Source organism: Magnolia sinica, chromosome 4 (assembly GCF_029962835.1).
Source record: "Magnolia sinica isolate HGM2019 chromosome 4, MsV1, whole genome shotgun sequence".
Taxonomy (NCBI): Eukaryota; Viridiplantae; Streptophyta; class Magnoliopsida; order Magnoliales; family Magnoliaceae; genus Magnolia; species Magnolia sinica.
In genome coordinates, this window is record NC_080576.1 from 107045808 (window position 1) to 107068520 (window position 22713).

Below are 22713 nucleotides of genomic sequence, written 5' to 3' on the forward strand. Positions count from 1 at the left end.
GCTTGATGGATTCCTGACTTGGCTTAGAAATGTTTGCATCAGCACAACAGGAGCAAATAGACGCTAAATAAATACCTTTTTTCTGCACTCTGTGATCGACGGGAATGGCCCCTTGCAACACCCTCCAAAGAAACAGGGACATCTTTGGAGGCATTTTGCTGTACCAGATCCAATTGAACCACCATCTACCCGGAGCCGGTTCTCTTAAGAGCTCCCATGCTGATTTTGTCGAAAAAGAGCCAGTGGGATCATGCGGCCAGAACACGTCGGGCCTGTCATCAGTTATAGCAAAGCCACCCTGGAATATGAAGTTGAGAGAGTCCTGGGGTAAGTATAAAGGAACAAAGGAGGGGGCCATGGGACCAGAAGGCCCAATGAAATCCTTGACCTGGAGGGACTGAAGTGAACTCGGAATGGGGTTGATAGCTATCTGCTGGAGAGGTCCAAGACCCGTCCAGTTTTTAGACCATAAGTTCAGTGTACCCGATCCCACCTGCTACTGGGCGTTCCTGGCGATAATCGGAAGGACGTTTCTGATCTCTTTCCAATAAGGGGGAGCGTGATTGGATGTTCTGATTGCAAGTGCATCCTCCAAATCACCCCGATATATGGTGCGCATGTGGGCCACCCAAGGGCCCTCTTTGTCCCCATACTTAACATTCCAAGCCATCTTCATATGAAGAGTAGACAACACATCTTTCAGATTTCTAACCCCAAGGCCACCCTCCTCAATTGGCCTAGCAATCTTGCTCCATGCAATCCAATGGCATTTCCTTTTTCCCTCGGCCCATCCCCAAAAGAATTGAGCAAAATTATACTCCATATTGTTATCACCTGGGCTGGCGTCCTCATGGCTGCCATGGTATGGAGGGGAATACTTCCCAAGACATGCTTGATGAGGGTTAATCTCCCAGCTTGGGACAAACACCTAGTATTCCACCCGCTAATCCTGCTAGTAATTTAATCAATGAGCGCCTAAAACATAGCCGAAGTAATTCTTCCTTTGTAGAGGGGAACTCCAAGGTACACTACCCTAGATCTGGCTTTAGAGAATCCCAGAATGCGCTCTGTGCTCCTGATTCTAGTAGCTGATAAGTCCTTGGAAGGAACAAAGTAGCACTTGGTGTTGTTAATCCTATGACCAAAGACATTTTGGAAGGAGCTTAAGAATTCCTTAACAGTATTGAGCGATTCCCGGCTGCCATTGACAAACAACAATGTATCATCTGCGAACAATAAGTGAGAGATGAGGGGACAACCCCTCGGAGGGCTGAACGGCTTGCACCAACCTCTAACTACCAGCTGTCTGAAGGATCTGGAGAAGGCTTCCGCTGCAAGGATGAACAGCCCAGGGGAGATAGGGTCCCCCTAGCGTAAACCTCTAAAGGATTTGAAGAAACCCGCTGCCTCCCCGTTAATCAGGACCGAGAACCAACTACTACCCCAGCAGGTTTCCATAAGAGCAACCCATCTATCCTTAAACCCAAATTTGAGCAAGACCTGCTTGAGGAAGTTCCAATCAATCCTGTCATAAGCTTTTTCCAAGTCAAGTTTCAGAATGATATTCACGCCCCTAGTTTTCCTGTCGAGATTTTGCATTGCCTCCAGGGCCATCACAATGTTTTCAGTGATCGCTCTTCCTTTAACGAAAGCCCCCTGTTCCAATGAGATCAGTTTAGGGAGGACCTTGCTCAATCGTGAAGCGAGAATCTTGGAGAAAATTTTATAGATCACATTACACAAGCTAATTGGGTGGTAATTAGCAAATTTTGAGGCTTCGGAGGACTTTGGAATAAGACATATTAGAGATGCAGTAAAGGCTCTAGGGATCGCTTCTCTCGAGAACATGGAGCATGCAGCTTTGTGAATGTCTTCTCCCACCGTTGGCCAACACTCAATGAAGAAGGAAGAAGAAAACCCATCAGGGCCTGGGGCGCCATCTTTAGGGATGTCAAAGGCTGCAGACTGTGTCTCCTAAAAGGAAGGATTGACAAGTAATGCATTATTATCTTCCAAAAAGAGAATCCAAGGAATGACAGCAAGAAATATGCTAGGATCCATAGTAGGCTCTACGTGAAACAGCCTTTCAAAATGCTAAACTGCAGCAACCTTGATTTGGGCCTAGCCAGAGAAGGAAGTTCCACTATCGTCCTTAATCAAGCTAATTGTATTTCTCCTAACACGCTCACGAGCTGAAGTATGGAAGTGCTTTGTATTTTTATCCCCTTCCTCCAACCAAGAGTTCCTTGCTTTTTGTTTCTAGAAGATTTCCTCCATCAGCTCAAGGTGGGCCAGCTTTCTCCTGGCAGCTAGACTATCTTGGAAAGAATCCTTAGATCTAGAATTTTGTAGATGACCCTCCAAACAATCAACATCAGCCTCAGCTACCTTGATATGGTGGAAGATGTTCCCAAAAACCTCTTTATTCCATACTTTAAGTAATTGTTTGGTCTTTTTCAGCTTCAACTGCACATTTACCATGGGGTTGGTGGAGCACATTCCCTCCCACACCTTCTTAACAACCAGCTGGAAAGATTCGTGGAGAGTCCACATACGGAGGAAATGAAACGGACGGATGGAGGGCATTTGCTGAGGGGGAAATGTAAGTAACAATGGAGCATGATCGGAGTTGACCCGGGGAAGGTGTTCAACCCGGAAGGAGAGGAAGGCTTCCACTCATCTATCGTTCATGAGAACTCCGTCCAACCTGGCCCATATTTTGTCATTCCTGGATCTGTTATTGCTCCATGTAAAGCTATTTCTTCCAACGAAACTTGCATCAAGTAGCCCAGCATGCAGAATAGCTGAAGCAAATTCTGACATGCTCAGCCTTCCCGCCACTCTGTTACTTTGACACTCGCTTGCTACGGTGACTACATTGAAATCGCCTCCAACAACCCATGGACCTGTGATGTTCCTGCTATGATTTTCCAGGTCCAACCAGAGGGACGTTCTGGATATATATGAACATTTAGCATATACAATGGACAGCAAAACAAGAAAACTACAATTCTGAAAAGAAATATGCAAAGAAAGAATTTGAGATGATTTAAAGTGCACCGTCGCATTGATTTGGTTTTGATAGTAAACCCAGATTTTACCCCCATCTTCGCCGTTCGATAACGAGGAGTGAAAACCCAACTTCAGACCAATGGCCACCCTCCGCTCCTCTCTGGTCATCGGTTCGAGGATAGCTAGTAGCAATGGGTTAAAATTCCTGATCAGCTTCTTCAGAGTTCTGATGGTAGGCTGGTTGCCTATCCCACGAGCATTCCAAATAAGGGCACTACCCATCAGTGACACACCCTGAGTTCATGGCCCTCCTCTTCAAGCGATGCAGTTTGCAGAACCACTCCCCTTCTTCAATCAGTCTAGCCACCTTCCTGTTGGATACCTTTCTCCGCTTACCTTTAATAGACCTACTGCCTGATATGATCCTTCCCGTGGCCTCATTTGTGCTTGTCAATGAGTCATTACCCTGTATGCAGGGGCTCTAATGAGGCTTGTGGCTTCTTGTATCTTCTAGATCAAAAGAGGAAATAGGCACCTGAGCATGTTGGGCTAGTTGGACTTAGGCATTGCCTGCAGATTTACTACCTGCTCCGTTTTCTTGCCCAAAGAAAGGGGATAGGTCAATCTCCAGGTGACCTGTGGGTTCTGCTTCCCTTCTAACGCCTTCCTGATTAGGAGTGAGCCACTCCCTTCTCAGCAGCTCAACACGCCGTTGTAGAGGGACATGAGTAGTACTCAATGTTTGAGGGTGAGAGTGCCGGCGGGTGGGAGAGCACCCAGCAAACTTTGCCTTCCATGTGGCCGCTTGTTCGCAACACCTACTGAAATTAAAAGGCCTCTCTACCCCCGCAGGGGGTGTCTGGACAGGTAGAGCATCCCTCTTGCAGATGGCATGATTCACCTGACTGTTTGGGAACCTAGTATTAGCTTGGTCCACACAGTTAACAGGGGGCCTGCAGGTTACTTCAATCGCAGGGGAGCTGTTATTGGCCAGCTCCACATAGTCAGCGGGGTTCGTGTAGATGGCTTCATTCATAGGGAAGCTGTTACCTTCTTTCCTATGCAGAGGGGAGTTAGTACCTTCCTTAGATCTAAGCTGAAGATCTTGTGACTGCAGAGTTGCATGATCCACACATCTGTCTGGGACAGGGCAGCAATACCCGGCCCTTCCAGCATCTGGAACTAGAGGGGTCACTTCCTCCAGACTTCAATTGATGACAGACTTGGATAGGAGTGAGGATGGTGGGAGAAGGATTGGTTTGATGCGGATCTGAGACTCTAAGGGGGAGGGTGAGGTGAGGAGACTAGGTAGGGTGGTAGTTCAGATCCAGAATCAGGGGATCCACAGCACTCGGCCCCAGTTGTGGGGAGGATGGGTCGAAGGATGTTGAGCCAGTCAGAAGGAAAAGGTCAGGGTGATGGGAGGAGGGAATGATGGTTGCCATCGTGGGTGAATGAACCTGCTCTGATGGACTGGTAGTCACCTTGGCATTTCCACAAGCATCTGGTAGGCATATAGAAAGAGTAGGATTGTGTTTATAGAAGGACTTCTCCACCCATTCTCTGGTGGAATTGCAACCAGTGGGCTGCACATCTGGAGAGGAAAAATGGGTTATCTAGAATTTCGGTTTCTCCAAATAACCAATCACAGGGAAGGACAAACCATTTACCTTCAAATATCTCAAGCTGTGAATATCCAAATCCGGAGCCGGTCTGATTTTGACTCTGGCAAACGCCTGAAATATGCCCAGAGCTGTCACTGTGTCGATTTCCAGAACTTCCCCATATGATTTAGCAAACCCTTCGATGGTGCCCGGAACCATGCATGCGTAGGTATACCCACTAGCTGGATCCTATTGCCTTTGATTAGAGAGGTCGCTTGGGTGTACCAGGAACAAACCTCCGATAAACCCATCAAATGGTGTAGTTCCAGATCTGACGCAAAAGCATCCAACTCCATCCTAGATTTGAATTTGAGGAGGAATTTTCTCGAAGCAATCCTAGTGACATCGATTTGGGAACTAGCGAAAGGAGAGTTGTAGAGGGAGTCGATCAGGTGCAGGACGAAAACCTCCTTAGCACAGGAGGCAATGAGAGCCATGGAAAAGGGAACCTGCAATTTCTCGACCTCCCTGATGTCAGCCTCTATGACGAAAGGGTCTGGGCGCCGTTCGAGAATAGGGGCCTCTTTTACTTGCGCCGAGGGTTTGTCTGGAACAGGGTGGCTTCGGACTGCTTCCGAGAAAGTTGGTTGAGGCGTTGCAGACGGAATCAATTGAGGGGGTGAATCCCTAACCGGAGCGACATTCCCCCTCTGATTTCTTGCCCAGGCTAACGTCACAGCACGGCCATCGATTCTTCTACCATGGAGGTACTTGGCGGCTTTGATCATTTCCCGTTCATAGCAAAATCGAATGAAAGCGAATCCTCGAGATGTCCTCCGAATTGGGTCTCTGGGAATGTATACATCGGCTATCTTCCCATATCTGCCAAAAATCCTGAGAAGATCATTTTCAGAGGTATCATATGTGAGGTTTGCAACAAATACGGTAAAGGGAGGCTTTTGAGGGCATGCTCGTTTAGGGTTTACAGACACCCAGGGGCAGACGCACTCTCGCTCGCATTCCCCCATTACTTATCCGATTTCCAAGTAAAACTTGGGACTTGGTTAACTCGTCTAAGCCAAAATGTGTTAACCGAGTCTTGCAGGGGCAATTTGTCATTTTAAAGAATCAAAAAGAAAGAAGTAAGAGAAAGAAGTGGGATTGAAACAAGTCATGCATCTTCCTTTCTCTACATATTTCTCTATTGAAATTTTGAGCCCTTAATAAACCTAGATCAACTCTAGGTATTAGAAATTTGGATCTAATACTACCGTTAATCTGTGCATTTTGTGAAAACATGTCAACAAAGATAGAAGAATCAAATAAACGATAACCAACTAAAGCACGAACACAAGATATTTAACGTGAAAAACTCTTGTAAAAAAAAAATCATGACACAAAGCAATAGAAATCTAGTATAATCAAAGCCTTAGAGATTACACTACTCACCCCCTTCGATTAAAGACGAAACCCGAATCTCTCATTGTGATCCATAAAGAGAAAAACCCTAGTCCCTTGACAAAAATCCATTCCCAAGCCTTTATAAGCATTTAGAACCCTCTCAGCTCGCAAATTCCTTGCCCTTAAGAGAGAAAACAATCGTATTAATAAGCCCTAATTGTGATCGGACTTAAATACTCTGATTTGTGCTAACTTGCGTAACCTGTTCGGTCGGATTGATTGGGACCTTTAGTCGGACTGAACCAAACCGACTACACTTTTTGGTTGAACAAAAAAATATGCAAATCTTCACAGTGTGTAAACTGAGAATCCATTCAATTTTCAGTAGGATTGAATTAAACATCGGTTGATCTAAGAAAGGGCTTCTCAGCATAGTAGATTGACAAAATCCAAGGCATCTTGCACAATACTCTCTTAAAAATATTTTTACTGATTTCGTTTACATAGAAATCATTTCTAGAACTTTTCTCTTTTTTGTGTCATTTCATGCTTTAGTTGCTTAAATTTTTTTTAATGGTAGGTATGAGCTTGAACCCGAGAACTCAATGTTGAATTGCACTCACCTACCATTGAAATACATGGTCAAACCCTTCACATGAAATTCATTTAAGAAAAGTAGGATTCAAATAGAGTAGCATAAATATTAGGGTCCGTTTAATAGACATCTAAAACTATGTCTCATTTTAATTAATGATAATGATGTATTAGAGCATGATTATTGGTTAATAAGATTATTTTCAATTACTTATACAAAAAGGAATACAATATCTAAGTATATAATGAGAAATGCTCTAGCTTTCGTAGAGCATTAGAAGTAATAGTTGATGTAAAGCAGGTCGCGGACACTTCCATGTCCAAGATGTACTAGAGAAGGTCCGTTCGGAGGCGGAAGTGATCGAGACTGTCAGATCCTTAAAATCGGCATATCTTGCAAACCAGAATGAGTTATTCAATGTGCCATATATGATTTTGGGGTAGGAGAAGTTACTTTAGCCACCCAATCATACTACGCCAAGTTGCCCATGCCAAATTTGTGAGATTCTATCAGATCGATGGTCAAAAGTCCTTTTTAATTCTGTTTTTACTATTTATAGTAAGTTTTAGTTCGATCATAACTTACTATTTTTGGAGGATAAGATGATTAACCCAATCAGGACACTTACTATTTTTGGCCGAAAACAATAAGGTCAAGTAGAAATCATGACCGTTTATAAATAGTAAGTTTACTTTTTATAGTAAGTCATGATTTTAAGGAGTTTGAGTTGTAGTTTGATTCTGAAACTTCTTCCAAGGTTTGGTATCACTATTTAAAAGGTTGTAAACTCGTTTTTTAATTACCAATCAATTTATTTCCGATTTATTTATAATTTATTTGTATTTTTATCTCTCCTTGTGGATTCGAGGAATCTCTGCGAGGAGTCTAGAGAAGCTCCGTGGATTTAGAGTAGTTATCCCTTTGAGGAAGACGATGATCGACCTTATCGCGCCCATCCCTACGTCAATTGGTATTAGAGCAAGGACTCCACTTGAATTGATAGCAAATAACGACAGTACGGATCAAAATCTCATGGACAGTTAGCCAGGGAATCATTATCTTTTGGAAAGAATGGAGGCTTTCCACTGGGAGAGTCAGTTAACCATAAAAGGGTTGCAGGCAACCCTCGACCGTCTTGTTGATACGCTAATTCCACCCCGAGCCCAAGGCGATGCTCAACCGCCTGTGGTTGTTGTATCACACAATCCTGATTTCTGTAAAGCACTACCAATGGTGAATTGTAAGGCTATCCCAGACGATTCGAGCTCTAGCGATGAGGACCTCGATGACAGCTTTACTTAACGACCAATCCATGGAGGTGATCGCCTAGATTGTGCTGAAAGAGACTTTTGAGGTAAGGTCAAACTTCATAGTTTTAATGGCTTATTACGATGTCAACTTTAGTGAGATTTTTACACCCGTGCTTAAGCAGGTATCTATTGGATTTATGTTGGCGATTGTTGCCCAATAATCTGAAATTTGAACAACAGATGTAAAAACTACTTTCCTTCATGGTGAATTAAAAGAGTAGATTTACATGAAGCAAGTATAAGGGTTCGAGATACATGGGTCAGAGAATAAGGTTTGCAGTTTTAGGAGGTCATTGTTCGACCTGAAACAGTCACTTAGGCAATGGTATAAAAGATTTGATTCTTTCATGGTGAGTTAGCAGTTTACCAGAAGTGAATATGATCATTCTGTCTACTTCAAGGCATTAAGTGATGGAAAATTCATTGTCCTAGTATTATATATTGATGATATACTTATCGCTAGCCATAACATGTCTAAAATTAATAGATTAACACTATCAAAAAAATGGGCAAAGGCTACGGATTAAAACCGTAGTCATAGACCTATGGCTACGGTTTTAGTCTGTAGCACGACCATAGTCGTAGGTTCCGTAACAATAGGTCTTGAACCTATGGCTACGGATTTAATCCATAGCTATTGATCCCAATAGCTACAGATAAATTCGTAGCAATTATATCTATTGCGAAAACCACAAACAGCTAGGATATTATTTGTAGCTAAAAATCTATAGCAATAGGCCAAATTTAATAATGGCTACAACTGTCAGATAATCGGCTACGGTCAATATCCATAGCTATTTCGTACATTAAAAAAAAAAAAAATATATATATATATATATATATATATATATATATATAATCATTTGTTCATTCAATTACCACTTGCATAATCATTCATTCATTCCATTGCAATCAATTACAATCATTCATTCTTTCAATTACAATCCTTCATTCAATCAATTACAATTAAAATCAATTACAATCATTCATTCAATCAATTACAATTACAATCAATTACAATCCTTCATTCAATCAATTACAATTATAATTACAATAATGCTGAAAATACAAATCTTTAGCTTCATTAGAGAAATTTGCTCGACTTCACCCTGAAATTTCAATGATACAGAATTGAAAGAGAAGATATATTTTGACGGTATGATTTTTTTCACAAGTAAATAGGCTTTTTTCAGCCATCACCCACCTGAAGAATCAAAAACCGATTGTTGTCCAAGTCCACTCCTTTTCCTTTCAATTTCTTAGTGACCTCTGTAAAATTACTTCCATGGTCATTTATGTAGTACTTTTAAGAGTTGTCTCGAAATGCAACTCTAGCTAGTAATGACAAAATCACTTCCTGCAATAGCTTCGTATATTCCATCATCCAACAAATAGTCATAGCATTCATAAATCAGAATGACCATTGGGGGAAAGAAAAACAAAGTGAAAGAAGTGCATCATGTATAACCATTTTTTCCTTCTTAATGAATTAATAAAAACTCAAAGAAGAATGAAATTGATACAAAAGGAATGGTATCACCATATGGTTTGTAGGTTTAGGTTCGGGAGTTGAGATTAGGATTAGGTGTAGGTTTATGTTTAGGGATTTGAGAATACATTTAGGTTTTAAGTTTAAGTTTAGGTTTTAGGTTTGGGGAATTAAGAATAGGTTAAGGTTTAGATTTAGGAAATCGGGTTCGGGTTCAAGATCGGGTTTAGGTTTGGGTTTTCAAGTTTAGGTTTAGGTTTAGGTTAGGGAGTTGAGATTAGGTTTAGGTGTAGGTTTAGGTTTAGGGATTTGAGAATACATATAGGTTTTAGGTTAAGGTTTAGGTTTTAGGTTATAAGTTAAGGTTTAGGTTAAGGTTAGGTTATATATAGGTTATAGGTTATAGGTTAAGGTTTTAGGTCATAGGTTTTGGTTTAGGTTAAGGTTATAGGTTTAGGTAAAGGTTTAGGTTTAGGTTTAGGTTTAGATTATAAGCTATAGGTTTAGGGAATTGAGAATAGGTTAAGGTTTAGGCTTAAGAAATCGGATTAGGGATCGGGTTTAGGTTTGGGTTTTCAAGTTTAGGTTTAGCTTTAGGTTATGGAGTTGAGATTAGGATTAGGTGTAGGTTTAGGTTTAGGGATTTGAGAATACATTTAGGTTTTAGGTTTAGGTTTAGGTTTTAGGTTTTAGGTTAAGGTTTAGTTTTTAGGTTTAGGCTAAGGTTAGGTTATAGGTTATAAGTTTAGGTTATAGGTTATAGGTTAAGGTTTTAGCTCATAGGTTTAGGTTTAGGTTAAGGCTTAGGTTTAGGTTATAAGCTATAGGTTTAGGGAATTGAGAATAGGTTAAGGTTTAGGTTTAGGAAATCGGGTTCGGGTTCCGGATGGGGTTTAGGTTTAGGTTTTCAAGTTTAGGTTTAGGTTTAGGTTAGGGAGTTGAGATTAGGATTAGGTGTAGGTTTAGGTTTAGGGATTTGAGAATATATTTAGGTTTTGGATTTAAATTTAGGTGTAAGACTCGTATCATAGCTCGTACCATTTCGTATGCCTTCGCGGTCCTCCCTGTCAAATTTTGGCGACCCGCGATCTATTATCAGCCTTTGCGCGTGATGCTAAGTCGTGTCCCATATATTAGAATCGGCTTACCTCGCGAGTAGTATCTTTGAGACCGCACCGTCGCCGCGGTTCCAACACCGCATCTTGCATACCGATCCGATACCCTGGCAGGGAGATGTGGACTCGCGTTCAGTTCGAAGAAACGCTGTGCCTTTGCAATCCCAAGAGAATCTCTACGATATGCTAAATCAATCCCATCAATCACCTCATGTCAAGTACAAAGCAACCCATACTTTCTTTCTCCACAAGTCAAGCAAATCCAAAAGTTAACCAATCCATCACCTCACCCATCACTCACATCCATCACCCATCTCCCATCACTTCTCTTTCAACTACCCTCTCTCTCTCTGTCTTTCCCTTCACAAATTCCAAGCAACCAAAATGAGCTCACGTCCAAGCTCTTCCATGAGAGAAAAGTGAGTTGTGTGGCCCACTTTCTATCCTAAAAATCCATCATCTTAGCCCTTCATTTCTCATCCTCTCCATCAAAGTGAAGCACAAGGAGACCAACGTTCCAATGGACCGAGAAGATCGAACGGTGGGTGCTTATTAGGCTAGATCTTTCCATATTTTAATGATAGGCTAAGTGAGGCCTACCGATTGATGGTATGGATCTTACTTGGGACCCTATATGTGGCCGGTGGCCCACCTTGATTTTATTATCATTCCATGATGGGGCCATTCTCCTTGGACCCCATCATGATGTTTACTTTCTAGTCTAAAAAGGGGTCATCTAGACCTTACATCTTGGTGGAGAAGGGATCTCTACCATTATTCTTTGATTTGAAGGGCCCACATGCAATGGGACCCACTTGATGTATGATTGGATGCTTGAAACGGAGGGCCCATAATGCCGGGGTCCCTCCATCACGCGTGTCCCTCTATCTCTCTCTCTCTCTCTCCCTCTCTTTTTCATTTCTTTTCATGTGACGATGTGGCCATGTGGCTCACTCGAATGGACCCCACGATAAGGCATATATTTTATCCAAGCCGTCTATAGGTGGGGCCCACTTTATATGTTTTATTCCACCCCAGCCCTCATGTGGTGGCCCACGTGGGCAGCTCACTTGAAATGCACACCCGTCCAGCGTCCTGGACGCTGGACGTTAAATGGAAAACACAAATATTAGCCTTGGTTTAAGGCTATTTGGGTGAGCCACTTGTATAGGCCCCACATAGATGTATGGATTCAATCCACGCCGTCCATCCTAATTACTAACTCATTTTAGGCATTGAACCGAAAAATGAAGCTGATCCAACTTTCTGGTGGGTCATACCTTAGCAAACGGTAATTTTCACCGTTCAAATTCACCTTAACTTTTCTACATGTCGAAAGATGCCCAATATTGGGCTTGATGGATTGGTTATGAACTATGGAATCCATTAGGTGGGTCGGATTCACCTGATGCAGGCCCCATGCACGAAAAATTACAAAAATACGTGTTTTTAAAAATATATTTATATAACATGTAGTAGACGCTGCTGCTGCCAGAGGCGCACAGGCAGCGCCTATAGCATTTGGGCGGACGGACAGCAGCCACACGACCCAGCCGTGGGCCCCACCATGATGTGTGTTTTGTATATCCACACCGTCCATCTTGTAGACCCTTAGGGCAGTGGGCCGCCCTCCAAATATCATCCCCATCCGAAGCTCAGGTGGCCCACATCATAGGGAACAACGGTCATTGCACGGCTGCCATTGAAACCCATTTTTGGGTTCATGTAAGTTTTGGATTAAGATGAAATTTGTTTTTCCTTTCCATCCAGGTCATGTGTGACCTTATCAACAGGTTGGACCGCAAATAAGCATTATGGTGGGCCCCAGGTGGGACCCACAAGGATGTATGCATTTTGTTCGCACTGTCCACTGCTATGGACGGTGGAACCCACCAGACTATATGTGTTTTATCAATGCCGTCCAACCATATGGCTGGCTGCTGGATGGCTAGTGGCCCCCACCATGATGCATGTGCTGCATCCAAATCGTCCACCCATTTTAAAAGCTCATTTTATGATATGAGCTAAAGAATGAGTCAGGTCCATAGTTCATATGGACCCCCACCATGATGCATGGGTTGCATCCAAACCATCCACCATTTGGCAAGCTTGTATTACAGGCTTGAGGCTAAAAATAAGACAGATCTATAGTTCAAGTGGACCCCACCTTGGTATATATATGGGGCCCATCTTGATTTATTTGTGACTACCCATTGAGGCCCACCTTGGTATATGTATGGGGCCCATCTTGATTTATTTGTGACCGCCCATTGAGGCCCACCTTGGTATATGTATGAGGCCTATTTTGATTTATTTGTAGCCGTCCATTGAGGCCCACCTTGGTGTATATATAAGGCCCAAGTGATTAGGCCCACTTGCCATATTTATGGCTCATTATTGAGGCCCACCTGAGGTATGTAAGTCCAATGTGCGAGGCCTGTCGTTACGGCCCACCTTGATATATGTATTTTATATACACGCCGTCCATTTGGACGGTGCTGTATAGGCCGACCATGATGTATGTGCTTTGCAACAACGCTGTCCATCTGTTTTGTGGGACGGTGGGCCCCTTGATGCATGCGTTCTATACCCAGCTATCCATTTGTTTTATCGTAGGACAGGTAGGGCCCACCTTGAGATGTGTTGTATATTCACACCGTCCACTCACGTGGCCCCCACATGACGTACGTGCTTGATCCAAGCGGCCCGACGTGATGTATAAGGCCCATTGACGTGGTCCATTGCGATATGTAAGACCCATTCAATGCGTGCCACTTGATGTATATGCTATCCATGTTTGAGGCCCAATATGATGTGTACTCGGGCCATGTGTTGGGGCCCGATGTGATGTATTTATGGCCCATGCGCAGGGCCTAGCTGTTGCATATTTATGGCCCATTGATGTATTTATGGCCCATGTGCAGGGCCCAGCTGTTGCGTATTTATGGCCCATTTAGCGAGGCCCATTGTGATGTATTCCCGGCCCATATGACGAGGCCCATTGTAATGTATTTTTGACCCATTTGGTAAGGCCCATCGTGATGTATTTGGGGCCCATGGGTTGAGGCCCATTGTGATGTATTCAAGGTTCATTATTGAGGCCCACCTTGATGTGTATGAGGCCCGTTATTGAGGCCCACCGTGATGTGTATGAGGCCCATTATTGAAGCCCACCTTGACATATATGAGGACCATATGATAAGGCCCATTTGATGTATTTGAGGCCCATGGGTCGAGGCCCAATGGGATGTATACAAGGTCTATTGCATTGTGTGATTCCACCATGGGTTATGTAATGACATTTATGGCGGGTCGTGCCTTAGGAGCAATGTTGGTTTGACGTTCACATTGTAAGAATAATGTTGGTTAAATGTCTGCATTATGACTCTCCCTAGGGCCCATTGATAGGCCCATACTTGTTATGTGTAGGCCATCAAGGCCCATCTTCGTTGTGAGGATAGTTCATCACCATATAACATGCTTAGTATAGCTCCATGATTCATGCCCATACGCATCATATATATGCTTGATATGAGAAATGTTTGATTATAGTATACGCTATTAGGCAGACTATTTATGGGACTCCTTATGAGACGGAGTGCTCACATTATCGGGCCGTATGCGTAGGATTGCTACATGACTGGATAGTGTAACTCATGTATCTCGCATATATGTGACTTGATCATTATATGCCCTAGCGACATCAGGGTCGTGGCCTCCACAAACACATCGTGGATGGCCAGATGAGACACCAAAAATGCTTGGTTCTAGCACTGTGGGCACATAGGATGTCTTTGGGTAAAAATCTCAGAACCTCCTTGGTACCATGAGATACTCCAACATCTAGACCGAGTGGAATATGAGCGTCGGTGCCTATACTATGAGGTCGTATCTCCCACTGTATCTGGGCGGTTGGAAGGGGGTGTGGCCTTATCCGCCCGAGTGAGAGGGCTATAAGCTAGGCTGAGTATGACCAGCTCGTAAATGGGTTCACTATAGACGAGCCAGGCCCAATATTGGCAGGCAGATAGTGAGGTCTCTTCCACTAATTACTTGGCTGTGCAGCTAGGGAGGAGGCAGTCAGTGTGGAGTGTAATAGACCCCAATGATTTTTTCCAGAGAGCAATGTACTGATATATGGACTTATTGAGCAGAAATTGCATATCCATTCATTCATTCATTTATTCACTATCTACTTGGGCTGGTGGTGTGTAATTATTTGTTAAGTGTACCTTCACATGGCCAGAATTTCGGTTGGGCACGCGACTAACCTGAGATCAGGAGTTTACCACACTAAGTCAGACTATCCAAATTTAGGTATGGGACTGGTTTAGATAGAAGTCCCTTGTGGTGGACCCCATAGCCTGCGATACTACGTATTATCATCCCGACTCCACATTCCAGCATGGTCATTTCATTCGCACCGCATATTACATTGCATCTGCAGTACTTAGCATTTTGGGTTACTATATTTTTACACTTATATGACCTAGATGAGGTTGATGGTATTCGTGGCTCATCAGGATTTGCATATTGCATTGCATCATCAACATTTGTTATTGTCTTATTATGTTTTGCATCGCATAGCCTTTGTACGGCTGATAACATTCATGATCTTGTCAGTATATTTTCGCTTACTCTGATATCGTATGATTCATGATCTTGTCAGTATTTTCGCTTATTCCGATGATGTATGATTTATGGGCTTCATGATATACTTGACACTTATCTTATGCACACACTTTCACCACCCTCTAAGCTTTTATAAGCTTATGCACGATAGATGCGTGCAGGTGGCGATAGGTTGCAGCAGCATTGAGCTTGGCGCATGCAGCTATCCTCTGGAGCTTTGATTTCGATATATTTATTTCCCTCTCAGCATTGTATTCAAATGTTTATATCAGTGGATATGTGGTGATGATGTTGCATTTATGATTTGGGTATACTTATGGTTATGCTTCTTATGAGACAAATGTATGTTGAAAAATCCTCCTTGTGGATCCTAGGATCAGAATTTGGCATATGAGTGTCGGAATCCGAGGATGGGGCACTACGAAGGCTGTTGGCGCCGGATTCGGCGATCGAGAATTTTATGAGCCCGATTTTTGAGTTTGGGGCATGACACCACATCTCCTTCTTTCGTAGAATCCTAGCATCGGAATCTGGCATATGAGTGCCGAAATCCGAGGATGGGGCACTACGGATGCTAACGGTGCCGGATTCGGCGATCAAAAATTTTATGAGCCCGGTTTTCGAGTTTGGGGCGTGACATTAGGTTTAGGTTATAGGTTTAGTTTTAGGTTTAGGTTTAGGTTTAGGGAATTGAGAATAGGTTAAGGTTTAGGTTTAGGAAATTGGGTTCGGGTTCGGGATAGAGTTTAGGTTTGGGTTTTCAAGTTTAGGTTTAGGTTTAGGTTAGGGAGTTGAGATTAGGATTAGGTGTAGGTTTATGTTTAGGGATTTGAGAATACATTTAGGTTTTGGGTTTAGGTTTAGGTTTTAGGTTATAGGTTAAGGTTTAGGTTTTAAGTTTAGGTTAAGGTTAGGTTATAGGTTATAAGTTTATGTTATAGGTTATAGGTTAAGGTTTTAGGTCATAGGTTTAGGTTAAGGTTTAGGTTTAGGTTTAGGTTAAGGTTTAGGTTTAGATTATAAGCTATAGGTTTAGGGAATTGAGAATAGGTTAAGGTTTAGGTTTAGGAAATCGGGTTTGGGTTCGGGATCAGGTTTAGGTTTGGGTTTTCAAGTTTAGGTTCAGGTTTATGTTAGGGAGTTGAGATTAGGATTAGGTGTAGATTTAGGTTTAGGGATTTGAGAATACATTAGGTTTTAGGTTTAGGTTATAGGGTATAGGTTTAGGTTTAGGTTCTAAGCTATAGGTTAAGGGAATTGAGAATAGGTTAAGGTTTAGGTTTAGGAAATCGGGTTCGGGTTCGGGATCGGGTTTAGGTTTGGGTTTTTAAGTTTAGGTTTAGGTTTAGGTTAGGGAGTTGAGATTAGGATTAGATGTAGGTTTAGGTTTAGGAATTTGAGAATACAATTAGGTTTTGGGTTTAGTTTTAGGTTTAGGTTATAGGTTATAGGTTATAAGTTATAAGTTTAGGATATAGGTTATAGGTTAAGGTTTTAGGTCATAGGTTTAGGTTTAGGTTTAGGTTAAGGTTAAGGTTTAGGTTTAGGTTATAAGCTTTAAGGTTATAGGAATTGAGAATATGTTAAGGTTTAGGTTTAGAAAATTGGTTTCGGGTTCGGGATCGGGTTTAGGTTTGGGTTTTAAAGTTTAGGTTTAGGTTTAGGTTAGGGAGTTGAGATTAGGAATAGGTAAAAGTTTAGGTTTAGGGATTTGAGAATACATTTAGGTTTTAGGTTATAGGTTAAGGTTTAGGTTTTAGGTTTAGGCTAAGGTTAGGTTATAGGTTATAAGTTTAGGTTATTGGTTATAGGTTAAGGTTTTTGGTCATAGGTTAAGGTTTAGGTTTAGGTTATAAGCTTTAGGGTTATAGGAATTGAGAATAGGTTAAGGTTTAGGTTTAGGAAATAGGGTTCGGGTTCGGGATCGGGTTTGGGTTTGGGTTTGGGTTTTCAAGTTTAGATTTAGGTTTAGGTTAGGGAGTTGAGATTATGATTAGGTGTAGGTTTAGGTTTAGGGATTTGAGAATACATTTAGGTTTTGGGTTTAGGTTTAGGTTTAGGTTATAGGTTTAGGTTTAGGTTTAAGTTTAGGTTAGGTTATGGGTTAAGGTTTAGGAAATTGCGTTTAGGTTATAGGTTATGGTTTAGGGAATTGAGTTTAGGTTATAGATTATAGGTATAGGTTATAGGTTATAGGTTAAGTTTTAGGTTTAGGTTATAGATTTTGGGATTTGAGAATAGGTTTAGGTTAAGGTTAGAAGTTTAAGTTAAGGTTATAAGTATAGGTTTAGGTTATAGGTTATAGGTTAAGGTTGTAGGTTAAGGTTATAAGTTTAGGTTAAGGTTATAAGTTTAGGTTAAAATTATAAGTTAAGGTTTAAGTTTATGTTATAAGTATAAGTTTTGGGATTTGACAATAGGTTTAGGTTAAGGTTAGAAGTTTAGGTTAAGGTTATAAGTATAGGTTTAGGTTATAGGTTATAGGTTAAGGTTTTAAGTTTAGGTTAAGGTTATAAGTTTAGGTTAAGATTATAAGTTAAGGTTTAGGTTTAGGTTATAAGTATAGGTTTTGGAATTTGAGAATAAGTTTAGGTTAAGGTTAGAAGTTTAGGTTTAAGTTATAAGTATAGGTTTAGGTTATAGGTTAAGGTTAATGTTGTAGGTTATACGTTTAGCTTATAAGTATAGGTTTAGGTTTTAAGTATAGGTTTAGGTTAGGTTATAGGTTAAGGTTTAGGGAATTGAGTTTAGGTTATAGGTTCATGTTATAGGTTATTGGTTATAGTTTTAGGTTAAGGTTTAGGTTATAGGTTTTGGTATTTGAGAATAGGTTTAGGTTATAAGTATAGGTTTAGATTAGGTTGTAGGTTAAAGTTTAGGGAATTGAGTTAATTTAGGTTATATGTTTAAGTTATAGGTTATAGGTTTAGGTTAATGTTTAGGTTGTAGTTATAGGTTTTGGGATTTGAGAATAGGTTTATGTTAGGTTGTAGGCTAAAGTTTAGGGAATTGAGTTTAGGTTATAGTTTCATGTTATAGGTTATAAGTTATAGGTTTAGGTTAAGGTTTAGGTTGTAGTTATCGGTTTTGGGATTTGAGAATAGGTTTAGGTTATAGGATAAGGGTATGGTCCCTGCAAATATAGATATAAACACGGCCTGCTCCAATTGGCCAGGCCCTTCCAATGCTGTCAATAGGAAATGGACAGCTTCATCATGGTCATAACAGCGGTTCCCATCTTTCAGGGACCCCCGCTCATCCGGATAGATCCGACGCACATCCGGGTCTGCTCCATTAATGACGACCAAATACATAAACGCGGCCTGTCCAAATGGCCATGCCACTCCAATGCTATCCATAGGAAATGGACAACCTCACCATGGTCATAACAGCGGTTCCCACCTTCCAGGGACCCCCGCTCAATATCCGGAAGCTCCAACGCATATCCAGGTCTGCTCCATTAATTTTTACAGAATTATGCATGTCTTGCTCATGAGCATGCCTAATATTGCCAATGCATGGGATTCAGCACAAATACCTTTTTATGATTCAAAGAAGGAAACTTGAGGGTTTTCCTTACCTTCCATTATATGCTTCCAAGGTGCAGATGGCCCTTGAAACACACATACATCCTGGGAATCGCTTCTCAAAACCGCAGACTGTTTTGTTTTGAAACTCGATCATCTCACCTGAAAACCTGTCATATAATGAATAACTGTAACCATAATAATAACTATTATGAATGCACTATAATGAACAAATTATTATTATTATTATAGATAATTGTAATTACAACATAGATATCATGCACATGATATCACATAATATATTATTTGATGAACTATACATGTGCATTCTTGACAAGAGACGTACGTACCAGATGCTTGAATCTGAAATATGTAGCTCCAATCCTCCCACATGCAACATTCACCTGAAAGAATGCGTATAACTGTCATGCTTGAGTAATCAATACAGGAATGTACAAGTAAAACCATAAAACCAGAGATACTGCATTTTCAGGATCTACTCCATAGTTAACGATCTTATTCTAAAGCCCTTCTCCCTCCTCCTTTACTCATGCTTGGGACCGGCAATGTAAGGAGTTGCATTGGTGGAGTTAAAAAAGGACTTAGGCTCCATTTGGTTTTTTTTAAAAAATATTTTCATAAATACTAATATGATGACCAAATGGAGCCTAAGATTATAAATATGTTCAAATATAGAGTACAAAATTCATTCAATATTAAAAAAAATAAGTGCCAAATTAGTTCAAAATTAGTTCAAAATGCACACTACACGTTCAAAATTAGTTCAAAATGCACACTACACATGTTCACTTATAGAGTACCAAATTTGTTCAAATTATTGAATTCTCAAAGCCTCTTTCCCCCATTGCACAAATGATCCCAGACCGGCCTCTCCAAGTATAGATGCGAACCTATCTTCTTTCCACAAACAAGCATGAGGTTGTATAACCTCAGTCAGGACAACAACAAAAGCTCCATCCTCCAATGGTTCACAATAGACAGTTGCATTTGGATTAACTTCATGTACTTCACCACGAGCAACTATACCACGTTTTCTAAAACCAAGCAAGTCGCATCTCTTACTGATATATATAATATCCGACTACATTTACACATAAAATGACATTGGTATTGTTAGTGTTTATAATATAATTGTAAGCTCAATACAGTAAAAAATTTATACTTGCATACCGACGATGCCTGAGTAGATTTAGCGATTGTTGATGATGAGAGATTTTGAGTATATTGTCTCTCTTTCTGCATATCCACTAATATTTTCTTCATCTCAACTATATATTCAGTCATATTATTTAATTTTTTCTTCACCTGAAATAACTCTTGAGTTACGCTCTCTTTTTCTTTTATCACATTCTCTACCTTTGAACGAGCAGGGGCTAACTTCTTCAGTCCTAGCTTACTTATTGAGCAACCTAGATCCCACATTTACCCGCTATTGTCAGAACCAACCAACTGTAAAACATTGTAAATCAAGTTATTAATATATTCATAATTACCATAAAACTTAAGTAATTTTTAAATTTTATTAGTACCGCTGTAAGGGCATCATCCATGCCGATCATCCTAAAAGCAGGATTGCTACTATAGTGCTCATCTAGTTTTTCCTGTGAAAAAATACAAATGAATGCAATATAATTCAAAGTTTTTTTTTAAGGTGGACCGAGCCAATATATAAGAAAAAAGAAATTTATATATATAATTAAGGAGAAGTATCTTATTACCTTTAGTGTTGCTTGAATCTGTAATCCCAGGCACCTGCGCACCTAATACCTCTGGTTGTGAATCCATGTGCCTATTTCTTCCCTAATATGAAAAGAAAAGAAAAAAAAGTTAATGGTTAAGAAATAATTTAGATCACAGATAAAGTACAAAAAATTTACTATATTGTCCAAACCTTGATTAGATTTTCTCTAATAAATATCATTTTGTTACATGCTTAGAAAATACAAACAAATCAGTAGATTCTCTTTGATCGTTTTCTTTTCTTTGTTTTCTCAACCACAACACTGACGTCTTCAGATTCATTGAATATCAACTCATCAACCATTGCTAATTAGGTGAGATTAGGTCCTACATCGGCATTACTTACAGCCTTTAATCATTCCGATAGAACGCATGTCTCTTCTTTGACAAATTTTTTTTAGAACCTCCAAGACCACATGCCAGTCAGGATTTTTTGGATCTCTGGAGTAGAAAACTTGCGTGGCATGCTCTGCAAGAATGAAGGGCTCGTCACCGACTTTGTCTGAACTGTAAAGACTAGACAAATTTACTAATCTCAAATTCACTTCGACATCAAAAGAAACACCATGATGTGTCACTTTCACCCAATCACACTTAAATAGGACGGGCTTGTACCCTGTTCGGTACTCCAATTGGATAATTCTACAAAAGACTCCGTTGTAAGGTTGATTTTCATCCACTGTATTAATATCCTTAGCACTTGATCGGAAGGTTGTCATACCCTCTGTCCTAACCCCACTGTTTTGGTTCGTTTTATTCTCCTCATAGTCCTTAGTGACAAAGAGGAAACCATTAATACAATACTTATTGTATTGCATAGAAAAAGCTAGAGGTCCTCTCACTACATCTTTAAACTCATTATCGTCAGATTCAATGAACTCTGATTGCCTCTTCAACCAAGATATGAATTCGTCCTCGCTAGGCACCCTGTTGGTCCTCTTATAGCATCGCTGCAAGAAATCTTTGTACTTCCTGCGCGATATTCGATAACATTGTTATATTGAAATGACATAAAGTAAGGAAGATATATATATATACATACATACATATATATATATATATACACACACACACATATACATATATATATGAGCTTATTGTACATACCCTTCCCACTCGTCGTAGCTGGGATGACTCTTCAGTACCCATGTATGAGCTTGTTCGTATTCGATACCAGCTAGGATAACACTTTGACCCGAACCTACTGGACCAACATCGTCATCATTAGGGTCATCATCAACGATATCTTCCAACTTATGAAGTCTTGGAATGACTCCGTTAAACCATTTTTCAGCTTTTCCAGTGGGCTTATTTTCTGTTTTCCTTTATATTGGTTGCAGAATATAACTGTCTCCTCTTGGATGTACTGCTCTGCAATACAACCCTCAGGTCGTGTGTCTTGTTACGGACATAGGCCTTGAATGTCTTCATGAACTTGATAAAGTTAATAATACATTATATATATATGCAAATTTAGATGTTAAGCCAATTCTTATTAAGCTCACAACGTACCTTTCGAATGGATACATCCATCAATAGTATACAGGACCACATATGCGAGCCTCGTAAGCCAAATGGATCGACAAATGCATCATAATGATAAATATCGATGGCGGGCATATAGTTTCAAGCTAAAATAATGTCCTAGCCATGCCCCTCTCGAGAGTAAGGAGTGTTTGAAGGTCTACGGTTGTCGAGCACAAGGCATTAAAGAAGGTGCAAAAGCTTGTAATTATAGGACGAATGACCTTCCTATCCTTGAATGCATGCTGGATGAGAACTGGGAGCAAATGTTGCATCAACACATGGTAAGAATGAGACTTCATTCCCTTTAAATCCATGCAATCTTCCTTTACGATGGTCCTCCAATTCACACTAAAACTGATCGGAACACGCAGCTCATGCAAAGTCTGGATGAAAAGTTTTTTCTCTTCTTTTCTTAGACAGAAAGGACCTTATTTCTGAATCACTTTGCCATTATTCTTTTTCAGCCATTGACACTTCTTAATTCACAATTGTTTCAGGTCCCTTCGTGTATTAGCATCATCCTTGGTTTTGCCAGGTGTGTTCAACATCAAGGTAATAAGGATTTCACATATATTTTTCTTAATATGCATGACATCAAGGTTGTGACGCACGGGAATATCTTTCCAATATCCAGATCAAATAATATATACCGTTTGAAGAACCATGATGATTCAACATCATCCACTAGATCTTCTCGGCCTCCATCAATACCCCTTATATTACTCTTCCCAGTCTTCTCC

The 22713-nt window shown here is 40.7% G+C and overlaps 1 protein-coding gene and 1 long non-coding RNA gene across 2 annotated transcripts; both read right to left on the minus strand.

The window, feature by feature from the left end:
• Nucleotides 1-496: 496 nt before the first annotated feature.
• LOC131244262 (uncharacterized) lies at nt 497-3294 on the minus strand. Its single transcript, XM_058243895.1, has 5 exons — nt 3091-3294; nt 2389-2526; nt 1380-1974; nt 1033-1331; nt 497-928 (listed from the first exon to the last, which is right to left on the minus strand). The coding sequence occupies exons 1-5, from the start codon at nt 3292-3294 to the stop codon at nt 497-499; spliced, it is 1668 nt and encodes a 555-aa protein (XP_058099878.1).
• A 5557-nt stretch (nt 3295-8851) lies between these two features.
• Nucleotides 8852-9353, minus strand: LOC131244631 (uncharacterized). The gene is made up of 2 exons (XR_009170431.1): nt 9127-9353; nt 8852-9031 (listed from the first exon to the last, which is right to left on the minus strand). It is a non-coding gene; the product is annotated as an uncharacterized LOC131244631 (long non-coding RNA).
• Between the last annotated feature and the right edge of the window lie 13360 nt (nt 9354-22713).

Bases quoted from the DNA above. Each gene is read 5' to 3' on its own strand.
- LOC131244262 (XM_058243895.1), bottom strand. From the start codon at position 3,294: ATGGGTAGTGCCCTTATTTGGAATGCTCGTGGGATAGGCAACCAGCCT. The intron at 1,975-2,388 runs GTAGCTGAGGCT...CCTTCCTTTTAG, and splicing joins ACATCTTCCACCATATCAAG to GAGACACAGTCTGCAGCCTT. The intron at 1,332-1,379 runs GTTTACGCTAGG...TCATCCTTGCAG, and splicing joins TTTCTTCAAATCCTTTAGAG to CGGAAGCCTTCTCCAGATCC.